Here is a 24751-nt window from a genome sequence, read left to right as displayed (position 1 = left end):
GCGGGGATTAGACGCGGATTAACAGTTAGCTTCCTTTTTCAAACGACGAGCAAGTATAAACACCTTTAAGCGACATTACATGGACTGATTTGTATGGAATTGGTTTACTTGAACTTTATAGCAGGTGCTGAGTGCCCCATTAAATATACTGGTGTAAATGCTCTTGAAGAACTCAGTGCTGCCATATTCGTTTCTGTGTGTTGGTTCTATTTCTTCTGTCAGAAGCATATGGTTATTGATGGCCTGCAGGGTCAGCTGAAGTAAATTATAGTGCTTTATAACATTAAAGTTATAACATCGTAATAAATTGGACCTTTTAAGTAATGGGCCTTAACTGCTACCCCCCCCAGTTGAGGTCCTGGAGATACGTGTATTTCCACGCGCCACGCGCGCTAATTGAGTTCTGTTCCTCACTCCATGATAATTGGTTTACACCCTGGCTCTCCTCTTTTCTTTCCACGAGGAGTGTTGTTTAATGGAGTGAGTACCTAATGACCAGCAAACACAGAGGGAACGTGGCAGCGGGAGACACGAGCTCTGATGCTGTTTGTTAATACCAGTAACCAGAGGATATCCGTTAAATTGTGTTAAATGAGCCATTTGGGATGGATTTTAAAAGTCGCAGGTTCGGAAACTTTTGACAGAACACTAAAAGGTATCCAACTAGGAGAGCAATAAGTTAGGACGTGGTCTTTGATCCCTCTCACATTGTCAAGTTTCCAAGACAACCACCTCCCAATCTAAGTTGCTTATCACCAGGGTCAGTCGATGCGAGTAGGCCTATAACATCTGGCTATCGATTTCCCCCTCTATCAATCGCATATTGATAAGAGAACTACGTTCATATAGGCTACACTGAGTGTACAACATATTTGCCCCCAGAACAACCTCAATTCTTCAGGGCATGGACTCTACAAGGTGTCGAAAGCGTTCCACAGGGCTGCTGGCCCATGTTGACTCCAATGCTTCCCACAGTTGTGTCAAGTTGGCTGGATATCCTTTGGGTGGTGGACCATTCTTGATACACACGGAAAATGTTGAGCGTGAAAACCCCAGCAGCGTTGCAGTTCTTGACTCACTCAAACTGGTGCACCCTCTGAATGGCAGATATACATTTTAATTTGTAGTATTACACAGAGCGACTTACAGGAACAAGTAGGGTTAAGTGCCTTGTTCAAGGGCACATCGACAGATTTTCCACCTAGTCAGCTCGGGGATTCGAACAAGCGACCGGGATTCGAACAAGCGACCGTTTGGTTACTTTAACCTGTCTCCTCCCCTTCATCTACACTGATTGAAGTGGATTTAAGAGGCGACAATAAGGGCGCATAGCTTTCACCTGGATTCACCTGGTCAGTCTATGTCATGGAAAGAACAGGTGTTCCTAATGTTTTGTACACTCAGTGTAACTGTTCAATGGCTGACATTGTTCGACGGCAGTGACATCCACATACAGGCACTGTACTCCCATCGTTTCTTCTTCTTTCCCACCAACAAAGCCAAAGCAAGCCGTGATGATGCTGACATTCTGAAGACACGTTCTGTTTGCGTTTCTCACCGTGATTGGTCTCGCAGGCCACAATCTCTCTGATAAGGTGTTCGGTGGCATTAACCCCTGTCTGCGCGCAGAGATAGGACCCGCGGATTCCCCCGTTCACCTGTCCATCCGCTGCATTAGGACCACCCGGCGGCAGGTGGGTCTCAGATACCCGCGTCAAACAGTGCAGTGTTTGCCGAGGGCATTGATTTGCGCACGGTAAATTCTGTTCAATCATTATCGGACTGCGGGTCAGAGAATACAGACTCAAATAGAAACTAAGTCGCGAACTTTTCCGTTTTGTGTAAACAGTGGGACCAATGGCTTAGGTGCAACAGGGTCACATGGTAATGACACACCTGTCCAGGGCCTATAGCGGCGCCAGGCACACGAGCAGCACAGGTAGAGCAGAGCACAATATTCCACGCTGCGTAGGCTATAGGGCGCAGGTACGTGTGCACACACACCCGTTGGATAGCCCTGGCCCTCGGCAGTCATGAATCGAGAAGAGCACTACTATTCTCCCGCGCAGCTGTTCAAGAACTCCTGCGCCTACCAGAGTCCACACAGCGAGGACTACTGCCACAGCCCTCCGCCCTGCCTCTACATGGCCCGGCAGGCTCAGTCCGTCTACTCCTCGCCCTCCATCGGAGGGCTAGACCAGGCGAGTCTCCCTGACATTGCTCCTTACAGTATTCCCATGCGAGAGGACCCGGGTGTGCCGCAGCTCCACCACCCCCAGGCACCCCAGCAGACTCTCCAGCCAGGGGGTTACGAATACCCGGGGGGGTTGGCTCTGTGTGCCGATAGGAACAAATATCACCTGCCTTTCCCCTGGATGAAAACAACCAAGTCTCACGCGCACACCTGGAAGGGACAGTGGGCAGGTAACTCACTGCAGTCACCTTGGGCATTTTCTCATAGTTATTATTACCGCAGTGCTGCAAAGAAAGGAATTAATCTATGGCCTCTCAAGGAATCTTTACGCACACATTTATAGGAATATTGCAGACCTTTATTTTATGGTAGGCCTATCGAAATGGATTCGTTTGAACACTTAGTTTGAACACATTATTTTATACTGTACAAATATTAGACACGTTGAACTAAATACAATATTTCAACAAAAGTATTTCCTCAATAGTTAACAATTGAACATTCAGGAGTTTTATTTTGCCAATAGCAAGGGAGTGAGTGTTATGTATAGAGAATTCATCAACAATTACACTGAACATTAAGTATAATTCAAAAGCTATTTAGCCTAACTCTCAGTGTGTCAGTTTACCTTGTCAATTAATCTGTAAAGGACCTGTGTTCCCCTCATATAAACCACAATGTGTTGTATGCCTCTGAAGGCGTGCCTTCTGTCTTAAGTTGCGATTTACTTCAAATATGTGAACATTTCAGTTGTGGCTATTTATTTGTTAATGATTTGCTAATGGCAGGTATGATCCATATAAATCTTACGGATTTTTTTTTCTTATTACATATGAAAGTGTCTTACAATAACATTAGTTACATCAATATATGTTTTAATGTTAAATATATTAAAGGGTATATAATTAACGTGGAGTGTTTAGGGATAACAGAAAATAATTAGTCAACTCCTAATCCTAAAAGTATTTTCTGTTGCGGCCATTTTAAATCAACTCGGTTCAGCGGGTCAATGGGAGCATTTAGGATTATTATTTTTTTTTGGCTAAAATAATTCAACAAGTTTTCAAACCAATCACACAGCATTTGCGTTGGTTTCAATTAAACGAATGTATGTTACTATGGATTTAATTTGTTAAATAAATTGAGGGTAACAACAAGTGGAAAAGTTGATAAGTCTCAAGCAGAATCGGTTCTTCTCAATTATTGCGTAGGCCTATAAACAATTATTCTCTCAACTCAACATTCATCAAAGATGATCTAAACAATATTGTTTGTAGGCCTATTATTAAGACAATTATCATAGAAATGTGTTAATTATTATAACCTCATTAGGCGATATGTGTTTTTATTATTTATTATTTAAGAAAATAATGTAACTTTACAAGCGATAAACTTGTATCGAAATTAGTTAAGAAAAGTTAATTTCAGTGAAAATATTTTCTTCAATGGACAAACGCAACCACTGCAAGAATGAGCCAACTCTAAATGTATTCTCTGACCCGCAGTCCGATAAGTAATTCATGGAATAGATTTTCATTGTTTATTTTTAAATCAACGAATCCCTTCACCAATATATCTGAACGAAAGTTTAACAAGTGAGCCCTCATTTCAGAATTCAAAACACAAATGAATTGTAGTGGTAACATCATGTAGGGTCACTTGAAATAAAAGTGATTCATTGAAGTAAACTTTTCACGGACTGTCTCTAAATTGCCTTGCTGATCCGGGCTGATACTAATGAACCCTTAAAGTTAGTGAAACCTTGTCAGGTGAAATTGCTGTTAAATATAGACTAGTACTAGAGATTACACGCATTATAAACGACATTCAACTATTGTTGGTTTTCGTTGTTGGTTTTCGTCAACTTACTCAGTAATACAAATGTAGCTATAGACCTATTCTTTATTTTTTAGTATTTAATAGTAATTTCCAAACCAATTTATCGATCCATTTGTGAGTGATTGTGATAAATGTGCAGTTATGTAATATTCAATATGATGTGGTGGCCCAAGTAGATTTGAAAGTGATTTGTTTCATTTCAGGGCTTTGTTCGTCAGAGAATATATGATGCCTCACATAGAAACTTTCCGTTCAGTATAGTATATCTGTTACTGAAGCAGCATCGGCATCTGTGAGAGTTGGCCTGTGGCCTACATGTGTACTGTTTGTTTCAGGTATCATCAGTTACCCAATAGAGTTGTTTCTATACAGTCTTTGGTGATCAGTGTGTGAGCTGACTGTGTTCAGCCAATGTGCTGCTGTGTGTGTTTCAGATAGGTACACTAGAGTTCTAAATGGTGAGTCATTACCAATTTCACCTAGATTGAGGCTTTACTTGGACATTACTGGGACATTGTATCCTGACTGTGGCAGGATACAATGTTTAGTTAATCTTGAGTTCCACAAAATGGATACGCCATTCTACCCCTCCCCTTTACCTTTCTCTCTCTCACCCTCTCCTCCCTCCCCATCCTCTCCCGTGTTCCCCCGCCACCCTCCTCAGGCCCCTACATGGTGGAGGCGGAGGAGAACAAGCGGACAAGGACGGCCTACACGCGAGCACAGCTCCTGGAGCTGGAGAAGGAGTTCCTGTTCAACAAGTACATCAGCAGGCCGCGGCGTGTCGAGCTGGCCCTCACCCTCAGCCTCACAGAGAGACACATCAAGATCTGGTTCCAGAACCGACGAATGAAGTGGAAAAAGGAGGAGGACAAGAAGAGAGTGAGGGGGGTCGACCCCGAGCAGGACTCGTCCATTACGTCAGGAGACTTGAAGGATGAGGCAGGGGTGGGAGTCGGGGGGGCAGGACATCCCACCACCACGACACCCCCCTCACCCTTAAACGCCCACTCCATGTTAGGTTCTAGAGACTCGGCCTAGCAGGGCTGATATGGATGGATGAAAACTGGACAGACACTGAGGAAAGGGGACGCTCTTAGGCTGCGTTAAGACAGGCAGCCGAATTCTGATATTTGTTCACTAATTGGTCTTTTGATCAATCAGATCAGCTCTGAAAAAGATCTGATGTGATTGGTCGAAAGACCAATTAGCGGAAAAAATATCAGAATTCGGCTGCCTGTGTGATCGCAGCCTCAGTCAAACAGACTCGGTTGGTATTATTCATGTGCATTATCGGTGGTGTCAGATTGAAGAGAGGTGAAAAGCGAGGACTGCAGGTTCATTGTCTGCAATATCATCATTCTGCGACTGAACTCTAACCTCATGTTGTCGTGCTGAGGACATGCGGGTTATGCACTGATGATGACAGTTGGCATTGGACATACGTGTACAGACCCACTGCTCTGGTCTGCAGCCTCTAGTTGCGTTGCCAGAAGAGGGCAGCACCCATTGCCTGGAGAGACAGTTTTGATACAGACCACACAACTCGGTTGAGAGCTACGTCGGGCATCTGGCCTACTTTGATTGCTTTACTAAAATCAATGCACTTCAGATACTTTCTCTGAAAATGTTGGCAGTGTACAACCAAGTTTAATTTATGTATGTAAATATATGCAGTCTATGCACGGGACATGATTCTGTCAATATTGACAATGCTGATGCATTTTCTGATAAATTGTTATATGACAAAAATGAGTCAATCACACCAATTATATAGCCTATTTATGTGCTTAATGTTATCACATCGTTGATGTCTTAATGATAGGCACTGTGAATAATGTACTGTATTTTTAATTCTTTATTAAACTATAAAGTTCAAGTTTGAAATCAGAATAAAGTCAAATGAAGCATCTGCAGTTATTTCATTACTTGGCACATTGTACAATTACGCCTTTACGCACAACAATAATGCTGACATTATTATCCAGTATTCAAGCACATTCAACACAGCAGGCAGACCACACGAAACCGTAAGTCATCACGTCAGTCAGTCGTGGGGCTTGTTTGACATTGCAGGCGACATTGGGGTATCTGTACTGTAATTTACTATGTATATGTTTCACAACTTTTACTCTTACTACACTACATTCCTAATGAAAATTAAGTACTTACTGAGCCATACATTTTCCCTGGCACCCAAAAGTACTCGTTACATTTGGAATGCTCAACAGGACAGGAGAATGGTTCAATTCATGCACTTATCAAAACAACATCATGTTCGTCCCTACGGCCTCTGATCTGGTAGACTCACTAAACACAAATGTTTAATTTGTAAATTATGTCTGAGTGTTTGAGTGTGCCCCTGACTATCCGCAAACAAAACATTTTTTTTTTTTTAAATCGTGCCATCTGGCTTGCCTAATATGAGCAATTTGAAAGTATTTATACTTTTGATAAATAAGTATATTTGAGCAATTACATTTACTTTTGATACTTCAATGTATTTCAAACTAAATACTTTTACTCAATTAGTATTTTAATTAGTGAATTTCACTTTTACTTGAGAAATGTTACTTTAAGGCATCTTTACTTTTACTCAAGCATGGCAATTGGATACCTTTTCCACCACTGCAATTGACCTACGATACATTACAGTTTTGGTGTTCTCAAACACGGCCATAGTTTGTTGGGTATGACCGGGACCAAGAGCATCTGTAAACGGACATGACAGATCTTCTTCACTTCATCGATGGCACCCGTTCCCGGAGTCGCTCCTCTAGCTACCGTAGGATGGTCGTCTTGTTGTTAATCCGCGAGCATATTACGAAGGGGAACCCAAATGGTCCTTGTATTCCGTATTGAGCCGGGCAATGCGCGAGATGAAATAGTTTATACTGGCCTCCAGATCAGCAAAGGGCGCGGGACCATACCGCAGCCGGTATGATTTGAGATTTCTCCAGCACAGTACCGAAAACATTCACAAAGTCGTCGTAAGGAAGATCATTCACTGATCCGATGTCCATGTTAAACTCTGCTATCTCGTCGGCACAGACTCACCAACAGCAGCCCAAAAACGGACCGTTGGACAGGTCAACAGAAAAGCCCAGTGTGCAATTACTGTAGGGTTAATGAACTCATCGACAACAAGGCGCTTTGGAACCACTCGTGCCTTTTTTTACGCACAGCTTTGTAGCCTTACTAACCTAGAATGCAACCTGAACCTATGCCTGTTTGTTGTTCGGGACACCTGAACCGAAGCTGTCGCTCTGGCGACTAATGTAGCTCTCGCGCCACCTGTTGTGCATTTCGTGCTGTTGTTTTCCCCCCCGCCTCCGAATATAATACACCACTATTTGTTACCGATAGATCTAAAAATCCACAAAAAACAGGGATCATTTTAAATACTTTATTTCAAATATAAGAATAATTTCGAGAACTCAAATGGACAAACATAAAGAAAGCAACTTCACACAGAAAAACATTGACAGAATAATCCAGCAGTCTTCTGAACCTGGCTCTCATTTATAATGACTGAAATAACTCTTATCCAAAAGCACTAAAAACGCGACTCGCGTTGGTTTCACACAGTAAATTCAATATAATGTGTGCAATATGTTCTCAAGAAGAGGTCGTCTCAGCCCAACACTTGGTATTAAAATGTATTAAATGCTACATTCTCTACTATGTTTCAATGTTAAATATTTATTTATCCATTTCTACAGTGTAGGAGCGAACATATTCATTGTTAAACGTATTTGGATAAAGCAAGTATTCAATTCAGTGCATTTAAAATCCACAACAATATACAAATATAGACTGCCAGTGCCACAATATAATATGTGAGATCTTAAACAGAGTATGTTCAGAGTTGGGTAGATTACTTTCTAAATGAAATCCGTTACAGTTACCTCTCCAAAATTGTAATCAGTAGCGTAATTTTTGGATTACCCAAACTCATGAACGTAATCTGATTGCATTCCGTTACTTTTAGATTACTTTCCCCTTAAGAGGCATTTGAAAAATACAAAAATGTATGTTACCAATTGAATAACATCTATTGCAGGATAAATCAATGTTAAAGTTTACATAGCTGGCCATACATGAATTTAAAGTTTTACTTTATGTGTTGGTTGTCTAAGATTCTTCAAACCCATCACTTTCTACTACATATGATTACATTATATCTTTACATTAATATATAGAATTTATCAAATGGATGCAGCAACTACAGATTGCCCCTTTAAGTCTATCAAAAGTGTGTGAGTTTGAGCATGTGTCCATTAGGTCTATGGATGTATATTTTAATAAGCATGAATTAGATTGAGTAATAAAACCCTTACTTTTATTTGGGATCTGCACTATGCAGTTGTTGCAAGAGCACATTTTTCACTGGCTGTCCACTGGTTTCAAAAACAATGATTGATAGGCAGCTTAAATTTCTTGAATTCAACCATTATTGGGTTCAAATACACATTTAGATTTGTGAACAGCCATCCACAACAAGCACAATCCGTAAAGCAGAAATTGCTAAATGAGAGAGCAGCAGTGTGACTCACATCAATACGCTATGTAGATATCAATAATAAGTGATATCCGTATCGCCGTAGACGACACCACTGCTGTCATCCTTACCTCCAAGCATTTATTCAAGTTGGATAATCTTTGGATGCTGACAGCAATCATTCCATTGGAAGACACAGCTCAGACTGTAACCTACAAAAGCCTATTCCTGCTCTTTTCCCGCAATCCATCAAACACATTTTGTGTGTCATCATAGTTGTCTCTGACTTGTGGTCAGACTCACTCAGGTGAAACAAACATAAACTTGCACCTTTTTTCAATGCTGATTTGAATGTCATTGAGAAAACATCCTTTCTGAATTTAAAAGTAATCCTCGAAGTAATCATCTAGTTTTTCAAAACTATATGTAATCCAATAACAATATTTTTGCTGTTACAGATAGCAGTTTCTGTTTTTTTTGTAATCCCTTACATGTAATCCATTACTCCCCAACCCTGAGTATATTGTATGGAATAGAATAATTAGAAGGATAGATTGGCCCCTGCACTCACAGATATGGTTACAGAGGTGTATCATCATCAGCCTCCATGGCATCCATGTCAGAGGGTGTTGTTTTGGTTGTTGGGGCCTCTCCAGTGGAATGGGTCTGTGTCAAAAGAATCTCCTTTTCTTTGGCCAAGGCAGAGAGGTCAGAATTCACTGGTGCATTCTGGTATAAGGAGTCATTGGAGCTCTTGTCCAGGATGAGCTTACAGTAGAGCTAAGACAGAAAAGGGGCATAGTAAGAAATGAGAAGAAATCCTGATTCTAATGGAATGCTGTGTGCTATCCAGTTGTAAAGTTTGATACGTCTACATTGAGGCTTATTGTGTTGTTTGAATCTCACCTTCTCCTCAATGTCGGCCAGTTGGTCGCCCATGAAGGCCACCAGCTTGGCAAAGTGAGGGCGGCCCCGAGGCTCCAGTGCCCAGCACTTGCACATCATCTTATACCTATGGGAGAGAGGGAGGGAAAGGGGGATGAAACCTCCTTTACAGTTCATATATTTGATTGTAATTTTAAATGTGTATGATGTATAGACGTAGGTGCAGAGCGGTTGTGGATACTTACACAGATTCACTGGCATAGTACGGCTGCTCCATCTTAAAACCTCTCTCTATCATCACATAGAAGTTGTTGTCCACCTTTATCCCCGGGTAGGGGGTCAAACCTTAAAGGGAGAGGGAGAGGGGGAGGTAGAGGAAAATAGGGAGATAGAGGGAGAGAGAAAGGGGTAGGGAGAGAGAGGGAGAGGGAGAGAGAGAGGGAGGGAGAGAGAAAGGGGTAGGGAGAGAGAGGGAGAGGGAGAGAGAAAGGGGTAGGGAGAGAGAGGGAGAGAGATAGAGGGAGAGAGAAAGGGGTAGGGAGAGAGAGGGAGAGAGAAAGGGGTAGGGAGAGAGAGGGAGAGAGAAAGGGGTAGGGAGAGAGAGGGAGAGAGAGATAGAGGGAGAGAGAAAGGGGTAGGGAGAGAGAGGGAGAGGGAGAGAGAGAGGGAGGGAGAGAGAGAGAGAGGGAGGGGTAGGGAGAGGGAGAGAGAGGGAGAGAGGGAGGGAGGAAGAGAGCAAATCACATATAATAAAGATGCAGGGAATACATCTTTAATAAGTGTGTTTTTTAGGTAGGTTGACTGAGAACACATTCTCATTTACAGCAATGACCTGGGGAATGGTTACAGGGGAGAGGAGGGGGATGAATGAGCCAATTGTAAACTGGGGATGATTAGGTGGCTATGATGGTTTGAGGGCCAGATTGGGAATTGTATGTATGCTTTTTGAAGCCCCCCCCATCCTAAACATACCCCTGGCAGCCCCCCCCCCATGCTAAACATACCCCTGGCAGCCCCCCCCCATGCTAAACATACCCCTGGCAGCCCCCCCCCCCCCATCCTAAACATACCCTTGGCAGCCCCCCCCCCATCCTAAACATACCCCTGGCAGCCCCCCCCCCCCCATCCTAAACATACCCCTGGCAGCCCCCCCCCCCCATCCTAAACATACCCCTGGCAGCCCCCCCCCCCCCATCCTAAACATACCCCCGGCAGCCCCCCCCCATCCTAAACATACCCCTGGCAGCCCCCCCCCCCCATCCTAAACATACCCCTGGCAGCCCCCCCCCCCCCCCCCATCCTAAACATACCCCTGGCAGCCCCCCCCCCCCCCCCCCCCATCCTAAACATACCCCTGGCAGCCCCCCCCCCATCCTAAACATACCCCTGGCAGCCCCCCCCCCCCCATCCTAAACATACCCCTGGCAGCCCCACCTCATCCCCAAACTCGGTCAACACACAATATAAAGGACAAAAACTAAATAAAATAATGACAATACATTTTTACAAAAATAGTAGGTATGTTTATATAGCTACCCAGAGAGAAGACCTCCCACAGCAGGATACCATAGGCCCAGACGTCGCTCTGCATGGTGTACATCCCCTGGAAGATACTCTCTGGAGCCATCCACTTCACTGGCAGACGCACCTGCGACACAAGACATCAGACACACACACTGACACCGCATGCCTAGAACAGAGCTGTTGTCACTGACAACAGAGCATCTGTAGAATACAGACAAACACTCCCTTCTGTGTATAGTACCTACATTTCCTCTCACTACGTAGTTGGAGTCGTTGTGGATGTCCCGGGCCAGTCCAAAGTCTCCGATCTTTACTAGTCCACCCTGAGACACCAACACGTTCCTGGCCGCAAGGTCCCGATGGATACACTGGACACAGAAACACACACCCAGATAGAGAGAGTGTGTAGAGAGTAATGATGTAGGGAATAGGGACTATTACATGTATGAGGGGACATGGTGAAGTGAATATGGTGCAGTGTGTAGTGTGCAGGGTTGTCAATCCACGTACGTGCTTAGAGGACAGGAAGTCCATGCCTTTGGCCACCTGGTAGGAAAAGCTGAGCAGGTCGTCATAGGTCAGTGCCTCCTCCTCCTCTTCCTGCAGCTTCTCATAGATCCCTGGACCTGTGGATCAGCATGGATCAGCTGGGGTCAACAGGATCTACCGGCAAACAGTGAATAGATCCTACTGACGTGTTTAACTGTGCTGCTTTATACATTAGCATGCCTATTTCTTCATGTGTCTGTGTCTACACAACACTGACCATCAGAGGTGTCCATGGGAGAGGAGGTGAGGCTGAGGAGGGCGATGCTCTCTTGCCCTCCAGTGGAGCTCCTCTTGGGCAGGTTGTGGTAAAGTCTGCTGAAGCGGTCCCTAGTGAAAGCCTCGGTCAGAGACTTGTGGTACAGCTCTCTGTTGTTCTTCAGGTAGTTCAGCAGGTCCCCATTATGGCAGTACTGGAAGATCAGGTACGTTGGCCCTGTCAAAGTCACACAGTCACAGAGTCAGATACACACATTCACAGAGTCACACACAGGCGCTTAGAGACAGTCCTAAATACACATGTACTCGTTTCAGTACAATATCTAAAGACATGTTCTTGGCAATTACATGTTGTAGTTATTCCTGCGTTATTTCTGCTAGATGCTGGTTTCTGAGCCTGTCTGTGATTGGCTGTCGTACCTGAGCCAGTGCACGCCCCCAGCAGGTTGACGATGTTAGCATGCCGTCCGATGTGAGTCAACATCTTCAGCTCTGACATCAGAGCCTCTTTTTCCACTGTCTCATGCTTCTCTGCATGGGCAAACATCAAGACTCAACAACGATCTGAGTGACTTCACTGGTGCAGGGTATGTTAAATAGTATGAAAAACAAAGTGTGTCTTCAGCAAACACCAACACTTATGGTAAAACCCTGTACCTTTCAGCATCTTGACAGCCACCTGCAGGGAGATCCCAGGATTGCAGATGCCGTGGGCTGTAGCTTGAAGCACCATGCCAAAGGCCCCAGAGCCCAGCTCCTTCCCTGGGGAGAAAGACCACAACAACACAGGGTTGGTGGGAATACTATTGGTGAGGCTGGAGACTAGAGATTCCCAAGTAGATGGGTCAGGCTACGTCATTTCACTGGTACATCTCCCCAGTCTTACCCAGCTCCAGGTTCTCTCTGGGGAACTCCCATTTCTGGTCATACTGGAAGTCTTTGAAGTTGATGTAGATGTAGTCGTTGTCATTAGACCCCGTCATCTGAATCACCTGCAGCTGGCTCTGGTACTGGGGTTTCTACACACAACATATCAGGAGGGTGTGAGAATGTTTGAGTGTGGTGAGCAAGTCTGTCTGTGTGTCTGTGTGTGTGTACCTTTTTCCTGAGGAAGTAGAGCAGTGCCACGCTGACCAGCATCAAAGCCAGGAACAGAACCAGACTGGACACCTTCAGGAGTTGAGAGGAGTTGGAGGCTGATGGAACACACACATCAGCAGATATAACCAATGTCTGACAACAGCCATGACAACACTGTGACCAATGTCTGACAACAGCCATGACAACACTGTGACCAATGTCTGACAACAGCCATGACAACACTGTGACCAATGTCTGACAACAGCCATGACAACACTGTGACCAATGTCTGACAACAGCCATGACAACACTGTGACCAATGTCTGACAACAGCCATGACAACACTGTGACCAATGTCTGACAACAGCCATGACAACACTGTGACCAATGTCTGACAACAGCCATGACAACACTGTGACCAATGTCTGACAACAGCCATGACAACACTGTGACCAATGTCTGACAACAGCCATGACAACACTGTGACCAATGTCTGACAACAGCCATGACAACACTGTGACCAATGTCTGACAACAGCCATGACAACACTGTGACCAATGTCTGACAACAGCCATGACAACACTGTGACCAATGTCTGACAACAGCCATGACAACACTGTGACCAATGTCTGACAACAGCCATGACAACACTGTGACCAATGTCTGACAACAGCCATGACAACACTGTGACCAATGTCTGACAACAGCCATGACAACACTGTGACCAATGTCTGACAACAGCCATGACAACACTGTGACCAATGTCTGACAACAGCCATGACAACACTGTGACCAATTCTGACAACCATTATAAAAATACTTAAAGCTGTAGATGATTTTCTGATGACTTATTTTTCCTGACTGACCACTTACGTCGTTTGAAGGTACGCTGCTGCTGAAAGACCATTCCTGCATTGAACAGTGTCTCGCTGCAGTGTGACTGTGGGTGGACAGAGTTTGCAATGCAGCACTTGACAAAGTGGTTCCCCACCTCGACCCTGTCCAGAGAGCTGAGGACCTTCTTATGGCAGAACTGGTCTGAGTCACAGAGCTCTGGGGGAGGGGCAGGGATCTCCTTCCAGGCTGCAGACTCTGACTGACAGCTGGGGGGGGGGGGGGGGGGTTAACACACACAGAAAAACACGTAGGGTCGGTTTCCCAGACACAGATTAAGTCTATTCCTGGACTAAACAGCACGATCAATGGAGAATTTCCATTGAAAATGATCTTAGTTTGTGTCAGGGAAACCTCCCCATAAAGTTGCTTCAGGGGTTAACTAGGCATGGGCAATGGCATTGAAAATCGATATCAGTTGCATTTTTTAAAACCAATTTCGATATATTGTTTTTAATGAATAACATTGCACTGGCTTTGTGCAGTTCAGACAACTTTTTGCTGATTGCCCATTGGGCAATGGGAACCTTGTTGATGGCCTATCAGCAGGCATTTAAGTAGGCCTATGCTACATTGCAAGTCTGTAAGAGTGTTGCAGCAAAATCCTGTATTTTTCTTTTACATAATAGTGTAAGTTAACAAAAGGAAGCGTGGCCACCCAAAAGAAACCTGGCGAAGGGCTGTGGAGAAAGAGATGAAGGACAGTGGCCTATCATGGAAAACCATCCCCAAAAAGGCAGAAGACCAGCAGCAGTGGTGCCCTCTTGTGGAAGGAAGCCTTATGTTCCAAATAGGAATGAAGAGGACTAAGTAAGTAAATACCCAGCTAGCACATTTCGTTTCTTAGAAGTTGTGGGAAAGTAGGTTCCGAGAACATTTTACTATGGTTCCCTGAAAGTTTTCCTGGTTTAATTAACGTCCTGAGAACGGAAATTATAGGTGATTTGAAGATAATTAATTAACGTTCTGAGAGCATGTTTCAGTGAGACTTTTAATAACACTGCTAGCTTAGGTTTACTGTTCTGATCTTCAAGCAAAGATAGGACACATGGAAATGAATTTGCTTAGGAATTAATAATGCAAATATTTATTTTTAAGAACGTTGTTTCTTAATGTTCTCTGAACGTTCTGAGAACATTACTTTAAATAGAACCATGAAATTGACACCTAACAAAAATATGGTTCTCAGAACGAATCCTGGATTCCCAAAACTTTGTAGGAAGATTGTATGGAAAATAACCATAGGACAACCACACTCTCACCAAGCTCTGAGAAACATATGGTTCTCAGAACATTAGGTGCTATCTGGGTAGGTTAACAGGAACAATAACCAATATCAAGATTTTTTAAAATCTTTATTTAACTAGGCAGGTCAGTTAAGAACAAATTCTTCATTTTCAATGACAGCCTAGGAACAGTGGGTTAACTGCCTTGTTCAGGGGCAGAACGGCAGATGTTGGACTAGTAAATGAAAGGTTGCAAGTTTGAATCCCCGATCTGTCAGCTCTAACCACTAGGCTACCCTGCTGCCGCATATGCCTTGCTCATATCGATATCAAATGATATAAATATCATATCGAATTGTTGATATTGGTGCACACCACTAGTGTTAAGATATATAGCTGAATCCTAACATGAGAAACTCTGGCCTAAATCTAGAGGTACCTGTCATTGGACAGAGAGCAGAACCTCCAGGTGAGGTTGAAGGGGAGGGGGCTGTTGGTCTTACAGGTGATGTAGTCTTCTTCCTGGAAGAGAGTGGGGGTGGGCGTACCTGAGAGACAGAGGAGGACAGGTGTCTTACTGAGGAGTCATGCACACAATCACAAGTCTTATCTGACTGGGCAGTTGGCTGTCACTCACTTGCCACACACAGAGAGAGGGTCTTTGTGAGGTTCAGCACCCCAGCCTCCAGATTTAACTGGTACTCTCCTGGCTCAGGGTTGCATAGCTCCAGAGTCCTGGGGGGGGGGGGGAACCAGACTTAACCTCATCAAATGTTGTAGATACAGTAGACCTTTAGTAAAGCTTTAGAAAACTGCAACAGAAACACGGAACCAAATAGAACATGGATATGGCAGTATGTCCTGGATTAAATGAAGTCTCAGGAAGCCCACACAGAGGCCACCAGCCTTACTCTACCTGTTCTTCCACAGCCGTGTGGGTTCAGGGCACTGGGTCTGTACACCACCCGGGCTCAGCCAATGGCAGCGTAGGAGAGGGTATGAGGAGACCAGGGCCCGCAGACAGAACCCTGGCATCTCCTGGGCTGAGATGGTACTGCTCTCATTCAGCTGGTCGATGGAAATGAAGCCCTTCTCTGAGGACACACAACACCGGAAATCACATGGAAATCACTTGGAAATCATCATATGGAGGGAAAACAGGTAAGGGGTGGTGGTACGGAGAGAATCAGGACAGATGACAAGAAAGTGTCTGACAGATGAGTAAAGACCAAGTAAACATAGACATTTTTAAAAAGTCAAGGGAATGTTTGACTGAAAAGAAAAGGTAAAAAGAGAACGATTCAGTGTTGTTGCCTGTTGTACTGACCCAGGACCCGGATGTGGGTGGACTTGATCTTGTTCTTGTTGCTCCGGCAGATGTAGATGCCACTGTGGTTCACTCTCACCGACTCAAAGAACAGGTAGGTCATACCTATTCCTTTATAGGATAGTTTATATACGGACACCTGGAGGAAAAGACGGTATACTGCATTACCTCAAATACAGTGAACAAGTCTTGGAGAGGAAAGTGAAATGGGTCTGATCATATGCTTTCAACAATGTAAGTAAAAGGTTAATGAATGAGTGATAACGCTTACATGTTCCTGATTCTCCGTCAGCCACTGTGTGGTGCTGTTCTCTCTCTCTCTACAGCGGAGCAGCAGGGGCTGACCCGGGCTCAGAGTGATCTCTGGAGCTTCATTATCATCATCCACACTACGACTGCTGTCCAAGTCTGAGACACACACAGGAAGCCAACAGATCACACATCAGTCACTATTCAATTGACTGAGTGCCTTAAATTCCATTTTTTGGGGGGGGGGCATTACGTTCACACTAATACAATAATACTAACCATAGTCATAGAGCTGAGAACACTCTTCTCCTTTGGGGTTAATAGCACAGCACATAACTGGTGTCTTGTAGTATGGTTTACTTCCCTCTGTGTTGTTGGACCTCTCGGAGTCTTTAGATGTCTCGTTCCCATGACTACCTTGTCTGTGGGACAGGAGGAGAAATTAAAGTATGTAGCCATCCTTGGAGAGGTCCTACATATGAAACTCAAGTCAAAACTCAAGTCAAAACCCTGAAGACACTCTTTAAGATTCTATATTATGTTCACCAAAGTTTACCCAGTCTTGTCAAGGTTATTGAACCATTTGATTTCTGGCTTGGGATTTCCCTCTGAAGAACACTGGAAGTTAGGTAAAAAGCCTCTTCTCCCAGGGATGTATTTCAGATGTGGCTTTGACGGACGTCCTGAAGGTAACCAATGGGAGAATGAACTACAGCTAGGAATTTCAATGTTGTTCAGAATCATGATGATGGTATTGACGTTAGTGTAGCCTAGTGGTTAGAGCATTGGACTAGTAACCGAAAGGTTGCAAGTTCAAATCCCCGAGCTGACAATGTACAAAATCTGTCGTTCTGCCCTTGAACAGGCAGTTAACCCACTGTTCCTAGGCTGTCATTGAAAATAAGAATTAGTTCTTAACTGACTTGCCTAGTAAAATAAAGGTAAAAAATAAAAATAAAAATATGACTTTAATGTGGTGCACATCAGAATCTGATATCACATTAGTGGTTTAGAAAAGAAGGTATGTCACTCACTCAGAGGAGGTCCAACCAGTAGAGAGAGTGTCAGAGAGGAGATGATGCCACAATTCACACAGCCGAAGGAGTACTCTCCAGAATCACTCACAGACGTCTGTGGTATGGCCATAGAATAGCCCCCTCTGTTGGCAGGACAAAGAATTACAGATGAATTCAGCAAGGATGCAAAAGTACACAGAACCCTGCAATAATGTTACAATGGCCTTGAGGTGCCAGGTAACACAACAAAGACAAACACACCCACACCAAGGTGCTGTAAAAACTAAAAACGAATTATTGGCTCGTTGTCTCAGCGAAGGCTAGACATAGCTAATAAGAACCTCGATAGTGCTGCTGCAAGTTTTATACATGTTTTTTGTGTGTTTAAAAAAATAATATTTGTGAGTACATGTAGGTATGTAGGATATGTGTGTGTGTATGGGTGTGAATGTATGTATGTATATGTGTACGTATGTGTATGTGCGTGTATATATGGATGCGTGTATGTACAGTATGTATATATATAACACACAAAAAAAACTTTTATTATTTTTCTTAATCTTTTATTTTAATTGTATTTTTTTTAAATGTATTATTATTATATATTTGAACTTTTTTTCTTCTTTTTTTAAGCCTGTCACATCTGTGAATGTGGAATGTGTTTTAAAGCCTGTCACATCTGTGAATGTGGAATGTGTTTTTAAGCCTGTCACATCTGTGAATGTGGAATGTGTTTTTAAAGCCTGTCACATCTGTGAATGTGGAATGTGTTTTTAAAGCCTGTCACATCTGTGAATGTGGAATGTGTTTTTAAAGCCTGTCACATCTGTGAATGTGGAATGTGTTTTTAAAGCCTGTCACATCTGTGAATGTGGAATGTGTTTTAAAGCCTGTCACATCTGTGAATGTGGAATGTGTTTTTAAAGCCTGTCACATCTGTGAATGTGGAATGTGTTTTTAAAGCCTGTCACATCTGTGAATGTGGAATGTGTTTTTAAAGCCTGTCACATCTGTGAATGTGGAATGTGTTTTTAAAGCCTGTCACATCTGTGAATGTGGAATGTGTTTTTTAAGCCTGTCACATCTGTGAATGTGGAATGTGTTTTAAAGCCTGTCACATCTGTGAATGTGGAATGTGTTTTTAAAGCCTGTCACATCTGTGAATGTGGAATGTGTTTTTAAAGCCTGTCACATCTGTGAATGTGGAATGTGTTTTTAAAGCCTGTCACATCTGTGAATGTGGAATGTGTTTTTAAAGCCTGTCACATCTGTGAATGTGGAATGTGTTTTGTTGGTTGATTGAAAACAAAGAAAACTTCATAAAACTTTAAATTGAAGAAACATAGCACACCCACGCCTACCTTATTGGGTCAGGTCCACGGCTCCAGCTGCAGACAGGGTCTCCTGGGAGGCTCTGCATGATGATATGGAGGCTCTGCCCAGCAGGGACCTCTAGTCTGGTAGGACCAGAACCATTCAGATGGGCTTCAGACAGAGTACACCACACCCCCTGGAACAACATGTCACCATGTCAGGGAGAGAGAGTAAGTGAGGATGATCAGCTGTAAAACGAGATGGCTTTTGAAGTGAATATAGATCAGTTTTCATAATATTCATAAAGCTGTTTGAACACAAATGTCAGACATTCATCAAACTGTGTTTTACATTTGGAAAGTACGAGAAGCCTGGCGAGAATGTCAATTGTACATTTCTTGACATTCTATTAAAATAGCAGTTCTGCTTTTGTTCTCTGAGTCAAGGTCACATTTAGAGGACTGCATCTATAAGCATTTGTTTTGACACCTTTTTAGACAGTGTATGACAGGAACACATAGGCTAGTAGGTGTGGTGCACAGGAGGATGTTGGCAGCTTAATTGGGGAGAACGGGCTTGTGGTAATGATTGGAGCGAATGGTATCAAATCCATCAAACACATGGGTTCCAGGTTCTATTCCATTGTCTCTGTTCCAGCCATTATTATGAGCTGTTCTCCCCTCAGCAGCCTCCTGTGCTGTGGTGCTATGTCACCACCACTAACTGTGAGTTTCCACCCTCTTCTTTCATGCATTGTTATTCCATTTACCTTGTTGAAGTCAGAGCAGAAATACATCTGCTTTCAGAGTTATGTTAGGGCTGCAGAATTTCACTTTTATTATCCTTCAAAATATATGACCAGAGCAATCCTGTATCCTTCTGCAATGCAATGTGAAGTGACATTCGGCCACACAGCCCACCATTAGAAAAATCTCAACGATAAATGCACATGAGCTGACAAACCGGATGTAATTGTTTGTGAGGATAATCTCAAAATGGGACTCAGCCACAGACCACCAAACTTTCACTCTAATAAGTAATGAAACAGGAGCCGAAGCGGGGGATAGGCCACAGGTCTTTTCAAAATCCGATTGATCATTTAGGTTTACAGTAAGTGACCGGTCAGGTTGATCAATTAATCCCACGAATGCACAAATTACGGTCAGTTTAGGCACCTACAGTCAGGCTGGTGGTGATACATTGCGCTCGAGGTGCGTCTCGCTGAGGCTGCAACTCGTCTCCGTCACAAAGAGCGCACAGCAACAGGAGCGCCGCTGGAGAAACAGAGAACCAGATCAACGGAAACCAAATTACTTTATAATATCTAATCAAGGCGTATTTTCATCAATTTGTTGCAATGGTTTTCTTTCAGGTGAAGACAAAAAAAGAAATACATTATACACAGCAGATGGATGATATTGAGGAATTTGCGACGATGGGAATGAATCAAATGCAGCATATAGTTTTGTGCAACATTTACATTTGAACAAATAATTAGCTAGAATGAATGTTTTTATTTTGTATTCAAATGTATTTGGGGAAAAGGTGGACATGTATTGTTACTTTAGGGTTTATAGAATAAAACAATCGTCGAACAAACTTATGAATAAGACAACCATGACGCTAAATTTCAATGTGAATAGAGATAATACTATTCCATTGATTATTTGTGCTATAAAACACATTGTTGGTGATGATTTTAATAACTCACCGATCTCAACTCTCCTCTTTCCCTTCATTGGCGTTGGTCTTCAACGTATCTAGCTTTGTCTCACAATGAGACGGTCTCGAGAGCGAAGCCCCAAGAAGTTCTCTTTTAATCGTGACGTTTCATCTGATGTGCAGTTCTTTTTCAGATAGACTGCTCTGTGGCTCTGGGTTCATGACGTTATCACAGTTCATTTTAATGACTGGCCACACACATGAGGATGGTTGGGTATTAAAACCTGGTCATGAACTAGTTTATAGTTTATAGGCCTTAATGCGATTACCACCTACCAATTTTATGGAAATCTTTCTAATAACCTAACAGGCTACAATGACATTAAATAGTAACTTTCTTGACAAAAAAACGTTTAATCGAAAACCAGATGTTTTAGGCTTAGTTATAGGGAAACATGTCAATATGGCATTCATTTTGACAATTCGTTGCAAAAGCGATATTTTGGTATTTTAGTAATACATCTGGCTCCTTTTGCCCCTAACGGTTCGACTCTAACATTGGAAACGTAATGTAGAATACCTCTTCATCATCTCAACTAAGCCTAAAAAAATCTGGTTTTCGATTAAACATTTTGTTCTATCGTTCAGCCTATAGTAGCAGCCAATATGTGGTGTTCAATGTAGGCCAACATTCCATGAGACTTTTGAAAAAAAAACATGCAGGGCTTGACACTAAAACCTGTTTATCCACTTGTCATTCAGACAAGGAGGTGACTGAATATATTGTTGTGTTGTTTGATCCACTTCACAAAATAAAATGCATAATTATTCCCATACCATTATTACAGAGAATCTGACAAACTATGCTACCCTCTGCCTTTGGCTACTTAGCTCATTCAAGCCTGTCTGATAAAACAACACCCCTTTCAGAATTAAAAAAAAAAGCTCTTTAACTGACTCGCTTTTCAAAGATGTCTAGACATGTACACAAGTTTAGTGCTCTTGGAGGAAGCAGTCACCCCATTGCTGACTACAAATGATCTATAACTGGGCTAATAACTCACTAACTAGCAAAGGATATGAACATATATGTACATATGTGCACATGCTCACTACATGTAGTTCTTACTTTGATCTCAAAACAAGCTCATCTACTCAAGACCGATCACCCTGTAAAAACAGTTCAGTTCAAAGTGAATGGCACAGATACATATGCGGAAACGGTCTATTTGCGTATAGGCCTACTGCAGCTAATGGTTATGGGGCACCCAGTCTGTGTAGAGAATGGGCAGTGGCGGTTCTAGACCATTTCAACTGGGGGGGGGGCCAAGCTGGGGCCAGATGTACTGTTAGAGAGGCCAGTTACATTAGACGTTATTGTTGTCATATCGTTTTCTTCACTGCATTGGAGGCATTAGCAGGCAAAAGACCATGTTCATAATCATCATCGTTGCCACTGTCTAATAATGGATGTAAAAAAGAACAATAGCAAAAATGTGTTATGTACACATTATTTCATACTCCACATTTAGGTGGGCCACAAGGGGGTCCAAAATTGTTGTCACAGGGGTACTGGACCCCCCTGCCCCCCGCCGCCAGGACCACTAGTGCCTGAGTGTGCCTGTCAATTAAATAGAATCCTACTCAGGTGTGTTCTGCTTAACAAAATCTCTCAGCTTTGCACATTCTTGGTGGCAGGGTAGCCTAGTGGTTAGAGCGTTGGACTAGTAACCGAAAGGTTGCAAGTTCGAATCCCCGAGCTGACAAGGTACAAATCTGTCGTTCTGGCCCTGAACAGGCAGTTAACCCACTGTTCCTAGGCTGTCATTGAAAATAAGATTTTTTTCTTAACTGACTTGCCTAGTAAAATAAAGGTTAAATTGTTTTTTATTTTATTCTCTCAACCAGCTTCACCTGGAATACTTTCCAACAATCTTGAAGGAGTTCCCACATATGTTGGCTGTTTTTCCCTCACTCTGTGGTCCATTTAATCCCAAACCATCTCAATTGGGTTGAGGTCAGGTGATTGTGGAAGCCAGGTCATGCAGCACTCCATCACTCTCCTTCTTGGTCAAATAGCCCTTACACAGCCTGGAAACGTGGTGGGTCATTGTCCTGTTGAAAATCAAATGATAGATCCACTCAGCGCAAACCAGATGGGATGGTGTATCGCTGCAGATTGCGGTGGTAGCCATGCTGATTAAGTGTGCCTTTTATTCTAAATAAATTACTGACAGTGTCACCAGCAAAGCACCCCCACACCATCACACCCCCTCCTCCATGCTTCACGGTGGGAACACACATGCAGAGATCATCCCTTCACCTACTCTGTGTCTCAAAGACATGGCAGTTGGGTACTAAAAATCTCACATTTGGAGTCATCAGACCAAAGGACAGATTTCCAACGGTCTGATGTCCATTGCTCGTATTTCTTGGCCCAAGCAAGTTCCTTCTTCTTATTGGTGTCCTTTAGTAGTGATTTATTTGCAGCAATTCGACCATGAAGGCTTGATTCACACAGTCTCCTCTGAACAGTTGATGTTGAGATGTGTCTGTTACTTGAACTCTGTGAAGCATTTATTTGGGCTGCAATCTCTGAGGCTGGTAATTAATGAACTTATCCTCTGCAGCAGAGGTAACTCTGAGTCTTCCTTCTCTGTGGTGGTCCTCATGAGAGCCAGTTTCATCATAGTGCTTGATGGTTTTTGAGACTGCACTTGAAGAAACTTTCTTGAAATGTTCCGGATTGACTGACCTTCATGTCTTAAAGTAATGATTGACTGTCACTTCTCTTTTCTTATTTGAGCTGTACTTGCCATAATATGGACTTGGTCTTTTACCAAATAGTGCTATCGTCTGTAAACTAACCCTACCTTGTCACAACACAACTGACTGGCTAAAATACATTATGAAGGAAAGAAATTCCACAAATTAACTTTTAACAAGGCACATCTGTTAATTGAAATGCATTCCAGGTGAGACCTCATGAAGCTGGTTGAGAGAATGCCAAGAGTGTGCAAAGCTGTAATCAAGGCAACGATTGGCTACTTTGAAGAATATTAAATATAATTGAATTAACACCTTTTTTTTTTTTTTTACTACATGATTCCATATGTGCTATTTCATAGTTTTGATGTCTTCGCCATTATTCTACAATGTAGAAAATATTAAAAATAAAGAAAAACCCTTGAATGTGTGTCCAAACTTTTGACTGGTATATATATTTATTGTTTTACCTTTATTTAACATGTTCATCCTGTTCCCACACTTCTAATTCTGAAAAGTGACAGCATACCTGTGAGAGGGTCGCCCTGGGTGGCAGTAGTTGTAGGGTTTTATACAGTACTGAAGACGAATCTGTGAGTTAATTTGGCCATTGGAAAAAGAGCTACTGGGTAGCTACTAGCTACTGGGTAAATGGTTGGATTGAATTGAGCCTCTAAACTTCATTTTCAGGGTGATGATTGCACTTTTCTTCCCAGCACACAACCTGGTCTCAGAGCATTTCACATTATTCTTTATGTAAATCTGAGACACTCCATTTAGTATGATATGTTGCGTTTTTGTATGGTAGGCTATGTATTAATTTGTCGATGTCACATCATCCATTTCGTATGATATGTTATGAATTAAAATTCGTATGATAAGTTACGAATTTGCAAAACACATATGTAAAAATTGTGGAAAGTTTGTGATATGTTATGAATTCCAAATAGTTGTGGCTAATATTAGCTAGCTGGCTAACGTTAACTAGGCTAGGGGGTTAGGGTTAAGGTTACGGTTAGGAGTTAAGGTTAGGGGAAGGGTTAGCTAACATGCCAAGTAGTTGAAAAGTTTCTAATTAGCTAAAATTCTACAGTTGTCCATGGTGAGATTCTTCTGTCTTATGTAACCATACCAAACATAACATATCATATTAACTTGAGTGTCCCAGATTCACGCGTACTATGTTACCTCTGATAATAACATTATTATTGTAGGCGGCCAGTGCTTGACTTGGGCAAGTAAATACGTTCTCTATCAAGTTATTATACTGAAAAAAATATAAATGCAACATGCAACAATTCCAACGATTTTACTGAGTTACAGTTAATATGAGGAAATCAGTCAATTGGAATAAATAAATGTTGCCTTAATCTATGTATTTCACGACATCTAATCTCTGTTATCATCTATGCATAGTCACTTTAATAACTCTACCTACATGTACATATTACCTCAACACAAGTTCCCCCGCACATTGACTCTGTACCGCCTGAATAAAGCCCCGCTATT

General features: G+C 42.7%; 2 protein-coding genes across 2 annotated transcripts; one reads left to right on the top strand and one right to left on the bottom strand.

Moving 5' to 3' along the window:
• Window positions 1-1784: 1784 nt before the first annotated feature.
• Window positions 1785-5945, top strand: LOC109900140 (pancreas/duodenum homeobox protein 1-like). Its single transcript, XM_020495860.2, has 2 exons — window positions 1785-2424; window positions 4698-5945. The coding sequence occupies exons 1-2, from the start codon at window positions 2034-2036 to the stop codon at window positions 5072-5074; spliced, it is 768 nt and encodes a 255-aa protein (XP_020351449.1). The 5' UTR covers window positions 1785-2033; the 3' UTR covers window positions 5075-5945.
• Window positions 5946-7425: 1480 nt separating this feature from the next.
• Window positions 7426-20679, bottom strand: flt3 (fms related receptor tyrosine kinase 3). Its single transcript, XM_020494305.2, has 23 exons — window positions 20526-20679; window positions 19994-20088; window positions 18862-19010; window positions 17519-17643; window positions 17041-17167; window positions 16764-16906; window positions 16507-16643; window positions 16236-16374; window positions 15825-16002; window positions 15546-15643; window positions 15348-15456; window positions 13662-13891; window positions 12807-12904; window positions 12595-12727; window positions 12366-12470; window positions 12129-12239; window positions 11710-11925; window positions 11454-11569; window positions 11189-11311; window positions 10956-11067; window positions 9665-9764; window positions 9441-9546; window positions 7426-9314 (listed from the first exon to the last, which is right to left on the bottom strand). The coding sequence occupies exons 1-23, from the start codon at window positions 20551-20553 to the stop codon at window positions 9114-9116; spliced, it is 2979 nt and encodes a 992-aa protein (XP_020349894.2). The 5' UTR covers window positions 20554-20679; the 3' UTR covers window positions 7426-9113.
• Between the last annotated feature and the right edge of the window lie 4072 nt (window positions 20680-24751).

The sequence above is a fragment of the Oncorhynchus kisutch genome, linkage group LG11 (assembly GCF_002021735.2).
Source record: "Oncorhynchus kisutch isolate 150728-3 linkage group LG11, Okis_V2, whole genome shotgun sequence".
Taxonomy (NCBI): domain Eukaryota; kingdom Metazoa; phylum Chordata; class Actinopteri; order Salmoniformes; family Salmonidae; genus Oncorhynchus; species Oncorhynchus kisutch.
Note: the sequence above shows the minus strand (reverse complement) of the source record. Positions and strands in the feature narration are given on the sequence as shown.

Bases quoted from the DNA above. Each gene is read 5' to 3' on its own strand.
- LOC109900140 (XM_020495860.2), top strand. From the start codon at position 2,034: ATGAATCGAGAAGAGCACTACTATTCTCCCGCGCAGCTGTTCAAGAAC. The intron at 2,425-4,697 runs GTAACTCACTGC...CACCCTCCTCAG, and splicing joins CTGGAAGGGACAGTGGGCAG to GCCCCTACATGGTGGAGGCG.
- flt3 (XM_020494305.2), bottom strand. From the start codon at position 20,553: ATGAAGGGAAAGAGGAGAGTTGAGATCG. The intron at 16,644-16,763 runs GTTAGTATTATT...TGTGTGTCTCAG, and splicing joins TTCTCAGCTCTATGACTATG to ACTTGGACAGCAGTCGTAGT. The intron at 15,457-15,545 runs GTGAGTGACAGC...TCTGTCTCTCAG, and splicing joins CCTCTCTCTGTGTGTGGCAA to GTACGCCCACCCCCACTCTC.